The sequence below is a fragment of the Zeus faber genome (assembly GCF_960531495.2).
Source record: "Zeus faber genome assembly, chromosome: 3".
NCBI lineage: Eukaryota > Metazoa > Chordata > Actinopteri > Zeiformes > Zeidae > Zeus > Zeus faber.
Window position 1 is genome coordinate 13,310,073 of NC_137190.1, and position 8,720 is coordinate 13,318,792.

Below are 8,720 nucleotides of genomic sequence, written 5' to 3' on the forward strand. Positions count from 1 at the left end.
TCATGTGAAAAAAAATTTGACCTCAGAGATCAATCATTTTCTTCAATACTGTAGCAACCCTGTTCAAAATGTTCAAACCATATTATTGATGTGTTTGTTGTTACCGTGTTGCGGGCTTAGATGCTCAAGGGGGCGGGCCCAGGAAGTGGCGGGGTAGAGACCGGAAGTGGGAAAATGAGAGGCCGGTTGATGAGCGAGCGGGTCTGTTTTTCGGCGTGGTTACGGCCGAAGCGTTGAGTGGAACGTAACATTTGGTGTCAGAAGTGTGATGTTGAGAAACTTTTGTCGCCTCTGTGACCTCTGTGCTGCCCACAAAGGCCCCCCCAGGTCAGTCCCATGCCCAGCTCCAGCTGCTGGTGGTGGGGGCCCCGATGGAGAGAGTAGGAGTGGACGGCATGGGCCCGTTTCCCCTCACCGACATGGGCAACCGTTATTTCCTGGCTGCCATGGACTACTTTACCAAGTGGCCAGAGGCATATGCGGTGGAGGCCCGGCCAGGAGGCAGAGACTGTGGTGGATTCCCTCATGGAGGGCATGTTCAGTAGGTTTGGAGCGGCAGAGACTACTATCCACAGGCACTGCACAGGGACAGGTTGGCCCCGTACAGAGGGGACTCTGGTCCCCTTCCGGCCCTGGCACCCTCCCAGGGAGTAGGTGACTCAAACACAACGCCTAGCAACTGGCTTAGGCCGAGGGGAGCTGGCCTCAGACCACCAGGGGGCAAGAGACTCCTTCCCCCTGCGCCAAATTCTCCAGATTCGTTGTCTGCGTCCCCCATGCCCACTCCCTGTCCCTCCCTTTCTCCAGCCGTGGCCCCTGCTAGTCAGCGGGGCGGCCCCGTTCCCCAGGCCGAGTCGCCTTTGCCAATACCAGGATCACGACCCCAGAGACTGAGACGTGCACCGGGTCATCCCAGAGACTTTGTTTGATCCCTCGGGACGAGGGACTTTGGAAGGGGGGAGTAGTGTAGGAACTTTGTTCGAAATGTTCAAACTGTGTTATTGATGTGTTTATTGTTACCGTGTTGTGGGCTTAGATGCTCAAGGGGGCAGGTCCAGGAAGTGAGGGTACTTCTATGATCGGGTGGTGTTTGCAGCTGTGGGTGGGTTTCCTTCATCGCAACTAACAGTGGTTATCGTTCTGAAGTAGGGCTGCATGATTATGGCTGAAATCATAATCACATTTATTTAAGTCAATATTGCGATCACAATAATTTATCCAGATTATTAATCCATTTTGGGGAACAAGCCATCAGAACTGTCAACGCTGACCTCACCAGGGGTCCTAATTGAGCCATACACTAGGCTCCACTACCTACTGTACTGTATGTAGCATACTGTACCGCATACTGTGTCACTGTTCAGGGTTGTTCGTGATGCCGTATTGCTGCGCCGTACTGTTGTATACTGTGCTGTATTATCCCAAACACTACCTCACTCTATTCACATTCACATGCCACTTTAAGTCACATGCCACTTTAATGCACATATCTGTATATACATAGGCATATTCCTTCTATCTATTCCATTTTATTTCAATTTATTTTTATTGTATTTTATTCTATATATTTTTATCTTATTCTATAAGTATTCAACTTACTATATTACGTTTTAGGAGTCAGTTAGTCAGTCTATTAGAAAGGAATTTTCTACTTTTATTTTTTTTCCTAGGACATATTGTGTGCTATCACCGGGTGCGTTGCATTACATTTCACTGCATATATGTATGAAAGTATGTATATGTATGTGACAAATAAAAATCTTGAATCTTGAATCTTGAATCACAATCATTTTATGGCACTTTGTAAATCAACAGAAAACTGCCTTCGCAATAATAATGTATTTTTTAAACCAATAAATAAATAAAGTGAGGTAAATGACCTCAATTGTAGAGGATATATAATTAAATGAATTGTGTGTAGTGGGCTACACATTTTTGTTGTAATTGTAACGTATCTTTGAGGTATCTGGAATGGAACCCAAAAACAGGAAAATAATTAAAATATTTCAAAACACATGTACCCAATAAATACATGGTCCTTGTGTTGTGTTTTTGCTTATGGTTATAGTTATCAGTAATTATAATTCAGGAAGTGTGTTTACATTGATATCTGGAATGTCTATAAATTCTGACAGTGATGTTTATTGGGTTTTTAATTTTGCGGAACTTCCTCTGGTGCATGTCAGTTGTCCCCTGGAAGCGTATATATTTATGACATTCAATATGCTGCGCTTTGTTTAATCCAGTTGTCTTCTGGGAATGCTTTGGCTTAATTCTTTTCTAACATAAAGTTCTATAGTAATAAAATAATACCTATCATTTTGTATGTGTAAGAGTTCATAATTGCTTTAGTTAAAGTCCCATCGCGACTCTATCTGTCACATGATCTGTGTACTCCATCAACTTGCGCATGTGCACTCCAGATGGCGCCATATTGGTGAGGTGCTGATTGTTGATCACAAACTTCTTCCACAATACTGAACCGCCGACCTGGATGAAATTCGAACTACGCCATGTTGGAACTGCCCCGAATACAAATCTTATTCAGATTGTCTGCGGGTTCGTCGGATCCATGACCTCCATAAAGTTCTTGGTGAGGTCCCGATTGTTGACCAATGACTGGACTCCAATGCTGTCATGTGACCTGTGCATGTCATCATGTGCTGCAAATTCAGTTTTTTTTCTAAATAATTCCACAATAATAGATCGATCTGGATCACACTTGGGCGTCGGCATATCCGAACTGCCCCGAATACACATTTTATTCATCTTGTCTGTGAGTGCGCCATATCCATGACATCCATAGACTATTGATGTCAGTTTTTCATTAACAAAAGCAATAGGGCCGATAATTAAGAATATTATAATCAGAATAATAAGAATATCATAATGATAATTCATATTTACTGAATGCGGATATGCCTCTATACTCTCATGATTATCAAAAAGATTATCTAATCTTTAAAATAGGTTGTAACCCATGACATACTGCTTCCTATTTCTGCTAACAGAGACATTTTTGGGCGGGTGTTCTAATTTTCTTGTGTGGCTAAACCCTGCATCACAAAAAAAAATCATGTTGCAACCTACCGACACTCTCATTTTCCCTTTTCACATCACATCTTTTTTTTTTTTTTAATGGTTCTTGATGTATTTCATTTTTTACTTTATAGGTTAAACACCAGCAACACCAAGTGTGTTTTGGTTCACAACACCTGCTATTGACATTGGTTGGGGGAGAAATTGGTAAGGCTTAATTCTTCCCCCATGGAACTGCTCCTCAGTAGTGACTATGAACAAGAAAGTTTTCCATTTAAATTGCGTCTTATTCAACTTACTGTGTTCAAATATAAATAACAACAACAAAGTGATTTAAAAAAAAAAACAACCAGCATATAAAATATATTGTGACACACCAATAATAAATATGCATCTGGGATAGAATGCTGCCTTATCAATTACATATTAATTTGATTATTCTGATTAAAATAAATCACGGAGTGATTTAAAACATTGTTGATTTGGCTGAACTTCAACATCCAACAGGGATATGGAAGAATTGCTATGAAATTTCTCCAGATATATATGCAATGTCAACCCCCTAATCCTCAGATTAGTTGGTTAATGCTTTCAGTGGTTGTTAAAACGTCTGCCCCTTTCTCAGAGGCGGTTCACAATGGAGGTGAAAATGGAGGTGAACATGGAGAAGGTCAGGGGTCCACACACTGATTATTATTGCTTCAGGTATGAATCTACCTGAAGCAGATTGGAGTTTAAAAAGAAACTTTCCATGGAAGATGAAAGTAAAGAGTTAATAGTAATACGTTTAAAATATATATTATTATTGTGATCCTGTGCGTATGACTCACATTGCCGCAACTAACAATGCCCCCTAATGGGCATATGCATGTGGCTCACAGTGTTCTATTGCAAAACATCACAGGGTTTTTCCAACAAACAGTACGACATAATTCTGCTTTTTACCACTGACCAAGGGGAAGACGAGAAGTGTTTCATTGTGCAATCTCAGGATGTAAGAAGTGGAAAGCGTGACTGCAGGCACAGCCACAGAAGGGTTAACTGATTCAATAGCAACAGCACATAATAATACTACTAAAATAGACATGTTTGAATATATATATTTTTTTTCACAATTTACAAAAAAAGAAATAACCTTTCTCACAACTTTCAAAAGATATATAGACAAGGTGTAAATTTGACAACAAAAAAATCCATTCCAAAATGAATAATTAGGATATCATAAAAAAAAAAAAAAAACTTGAAGAAGAAAAATAGATGAAGAAGAGAAAATGATTTATTTTCTCCATCACAATCCCCAAAGGATGTTACTTCTTGATAATAGTATACATAACTTAAACATCATAAGAAAAGAATAACTGAACCCAAACAAACAAAAAAAAATCAAACAAATGAAGCAAATAAAACGTATACTCTCTCTCTCTCTCCATTTTAATTTAGGTCTGATAATGGTGATAAAATGGGTGAACATGTGTAACACTTCACACACCAAAATTTTCTCCGCACGTTTACTTGCAGAGTCGTTCAATCCTCAAGCTCACACGGACAGGCAGCGCTGCTGGTTTTATTGCTCTGCCTCTTCGACACGAAGGACAGCTCCTTGTTGCTTTCGCCCGGGGAGGTGCTGGAGATGTGGCGGAAGAGCTTCCGGATCCCCGTGTCTCGCAGCGAGCTCTTGAAGGAGCGCGCCGCAAACATGTACAGGATGGGGTTGAGCGTGCTGCTGATGAAGACCAGGGCTCCGGCGATCAAGTTCATGGTGATTCGGGCTCTGTCCAGGCTGCTCGCCGCCTCCGGGTAGGAGCCCTTGATGGCCAGGTGGACGAGCGAGAGGACGTTGCCCACGTGGTGAGGGGTCCAGCAGACGGCGAACACGACCACCACGCTGGCGATCAGCACCGTGGGCTTGCGCTTGGACTGGAAATTCATCTGAGCAATGCGGCTGCAAATGCAGCTGTAGCAGACCACCAGGATTGAGAGAGGGACCACGTAGCCCACCAGGGTCTCCATCAGGATGCAGATGGTCTCCTGGCCGTCCGACGTGTACTCATAGTACAGACACTGCTCCTCGCCAGGCTTGCCGCCCAGAACCCGGGTCGGGAGGACCGGAGCACTGAACAAGAACGCCGCGGCCCAAAGCAGAAGCAGAACCTTGTTCAGGGATTTTTTCCCCTTCCATTTAGCCGAGGCGAACGGGTCGCGCACGGTGATGAACCGCTCAACGCTCATGATCGTGATGAGGAACACGCTGCCGTACATACAGGCGTTGATGACAAACGCAATGGCCTTGCAGGAAGCCTCCCCAAACACCCAGGAGCGGGCGAACGAGTAGATCCACAGAGGAAGCGTGATGAGCACCAGCAGGTCGGCGACGGCCAGGTGCAGGATCAGCACCACGGTGTGGGAGCGCTGCTTCACGTGCCTCAGGATGGTCCAGATCACCAGCAGGTTCCCTGGGACCCCCACCAGGAAGGACAGGCCCAGGATGGTGTAGGATGCCACCGCTTCCCCGGTAAACTCCTCCGGTGCCATGCTGGCGTCCGGAAACGGCAGATCTATCGAGCGGTTCAGGCTACGTGTGTGTTCGACAGTGCTGGCGGTTTCCTGTGCGAAGGAGAAAAAGTGCTGCTCAAGCAAGCCTCCACTTCCCTTTGAGGCGAAAGAGGTTTTTTTTTTTTTTCTTTTTCGGTTTTTTTAACCTGTGCTGTCAGCATGCTGGACATACAACACAGAGTATTTGTGCCATTGCATCTAGGACAGAGTTAGTCTGCAAGTGGAGTGCAACTTCTCAACCTGCCATGCAACTCTTTATTAATTCTTTAATCATGAAGAACTGCTGCAATAACTCTGTCCTGTGGACGACCTGTAGGATGACAGAGCACAGTTTTTGGTTATGGAGAGTCACCACCAACCCCCCTCTTTGGAGAACTATTCATCATGTTTGGGTCGATTAACGACTGATCACTACTCCAAGAGGGGGAGAATCACCACGATGAGACAAATACACATAGAAACAAACAACATTTACACGAAAACATGAACATTGGATGACAACATGTATTGAAAAACAATTAATCAGGTCCAGGAAAACTGGAACTAGGACTGGTCACGTGGCCTCTTCCTGTCATAATTATGGCAGCAAATGAGGGAGGAAAGGAGAGGAATGCAACCAGGAGGGCGCTGGGGTGCACTCCAAGCAGGTGTGGTGGTGTGTGTGTGCGTGTGTGTGTGTGTGTGTGTGTGTGTGTGTGTGTGTGTGTGTGTGTGTGTGTGTGTGTGTGTGTGTGTGTGTGTGTGTGTGAAGGATGTCCACCGGTGAGTGTACATGACTTATCCCCAGTGGTACTGGTATAGAAGGTCGTTGCGGCGCCCCGGAGCCCCGGTGTGACGTCGAGGGTGGGTAAAAGAACGTTCAAATGAATAACCCTATGTGACAGGACACACTTAAGGGATGCTAATGGTCTAGATTAAAACTTAAGTTTGGTCTGAACTCCATTCAATTACACGGAGGGGGATAATCGTTCTGAAAGAAGCAACTACAAAGCGTCCATCACCAATTTCTGGTCTTTCCCCTATGGGCATTATACAGGACAATACTTTCTTTCTTGTTCATAATTAGATTCATTTTGGATGGATAAATGCAACTGATTTTAAAGGGACAAAAAAAAAACATGTCGATCTAAGAGCTACAAAGGTGTTTTTTCACTTAAAATTGAATTGTGAATGAATCCAGAAACCATTGTTTGGCTCTGTCGCACTATAAATCTGCTTTGAACTGAGGGTACAACTGTTGTACTTGCAAGTTACAAGTCCTTCAATTATTCCAACTATAATCATATCTCAGATAAACCGCTGTTTATTTGATTCTAAATCAGGGCTTGAACTGTGAAATATGTCGAAAGTTACGTTGAAGTGGAGGGGAAACACGTTAAAATTACTCCACACAATCACAAAACCCTTGTGACTGTTATGTCTGCGGTTTTCTCGCGGTGTGTAGTTTCCCAGATTTTGCTGCTGGTGGAGCAGCCACTTCCACAAACTCAACATGATTTCTTGGAATCTTGGGGCGGCAAAATTCAAGTTCAAGTTCAAGAGATCATTTGTCGAACCACCGGGTTCAATGAGCTGCTGCTGAGAGCGAGGGCAGCGCTTGGCCCGCCACCCTCTGCGTCCACACCTCCCATGAGGATGCAAACCAGCCCGACGATGTTGATGAGAAGAGGCAGCCAGCAGCGCCGTGTGAAGGCCACCGACTCGGAGACTCGGCCACGGGAGAAAGTTGAGCGGAGTTCAAGCCATAGCGCATGGGGAAGCTATACTGCATTATCGCCGGACCGTCTGCTAATCTTCTTCCTCTCTGGGCTGCTCCCGTTTGGGGTCGCCACAGCGGATCATCTGCCTCCAATACCTTCTGTTCTGCGCATCTTCCTCCCTTACAGCAACCGCCTGCATGTCCTCCCTCACCACATCCATAAACCTTCTCTTTGGCCTTCGTCTTTTCCTCTTGCCTGGCAGCTCCATCCTCAGCATTCTTCCCCCAATGTAGCTCTCTCGGACCGTCTGCTAATAAACCCTGAAAAAACCCTTCACTTGGGTTCCTACAAAACTTTTGTTCCCAAATTGGAGGAAAATCTCATTGTTTCCCCGCAGAGTTACGATTTTCATTCATAGAGACGTAATTTAAAAAAATCTGATGTCAGAAGATTTGGGAGGTAGTTGGGATCCCTGATGAGGTTTATTACATGACGCACTAAGTTATATACTACACAGTACTTCCCGTACAGTTTGATTAAAAGCATTTTCCATCTACAGTATGATGTCATATAGGTCAAATCACATAGTCAGAGCACATTAGTCTGACGGGTATAAAAAAAACCCATTTTAAATAAATTACATTGCGCACTCACATACAACCTTAAAGACAGAGACAGAAGGTCGCAATCTTTTACCGTACAGTGTATATATTTTTATCATTTGGTGAAGAGTGCAAGAGAAAAGGGAATGGACACAGTGAAGGGGGAGAGAGAGAGAGAGAGAGGGGGGGGGGGGGGGAGCAGGACCACATTCATATTAATACATGAAATGTTATATTGTGTATTATAACAAAAATATAAAAATAACCGTGTCACATGAAAATAAATGTATTCGCAGACAACAACCACTCGGCAACCACTCGGCGGGTGGAGCAGGGAACGCCCACAAGGCGCAGCGGCCGCTTGGAAGCGCGTGCAAACAGAGCAGCCACCAGGGGGCGTCATCATCCGGGGTCTTTGGGACGTCACTGCTCTCCCCCTGGGAAGCTGACGTTCGCAAGCGGCGCACGAGCACGCGCGTGTGAGAGGGCGAAGGGAAGCGAAGGAACAGCAAATGTAATTACATTATTACATATAATATATATATTATTACAGAGGAAACAATAGTAAGTTCGCTGACGGATACATGCAGCTTCACAAGGAATTTTCTTTGTCTTTATTATTATTATTATTATTATTATTATTATTATTATTATTTCAGAATAAAGACAGAATTTGGGCCGGTGGCATTACATGATCTCATATGATATTACATAATATGATATGATGTGACACTATATTATTCGTTTTCTTTCCCATCGGGTCTTTTAGTTTGAAAGTCCTTATGACGTCATTGCCAATGCGGGCAGAAGCATCCTCCCACGTGAC

General features: G+C 44.1%; 1 protein-coding gene across 1 annotated transcript; it reads right to left on the reverse strand.

The window, feature by feature from the left end:
• Positions 1–4,494: 4,494 nt before the first annotated feature.
• Positions 4,495–5,571, reverse strand: LOC307228364 (leukotriene B4 receptor 1; the record flags this gene model as incomplete). The annotated part of the gene is made up of 1 exon (XM_079998002.1): positions 4,495–5,571. One exon carries the CDS (start codon positions 5,569–5,571, stop codon positions 4,564–4,566), a length of 1,008 nt encoding a protein of 335 aa, XP_079854128.1. The 3' UTR covers positions 4,495–4,563.
• Positions 5,572–8,720: the final 3,149 nt, after the last annotated feature.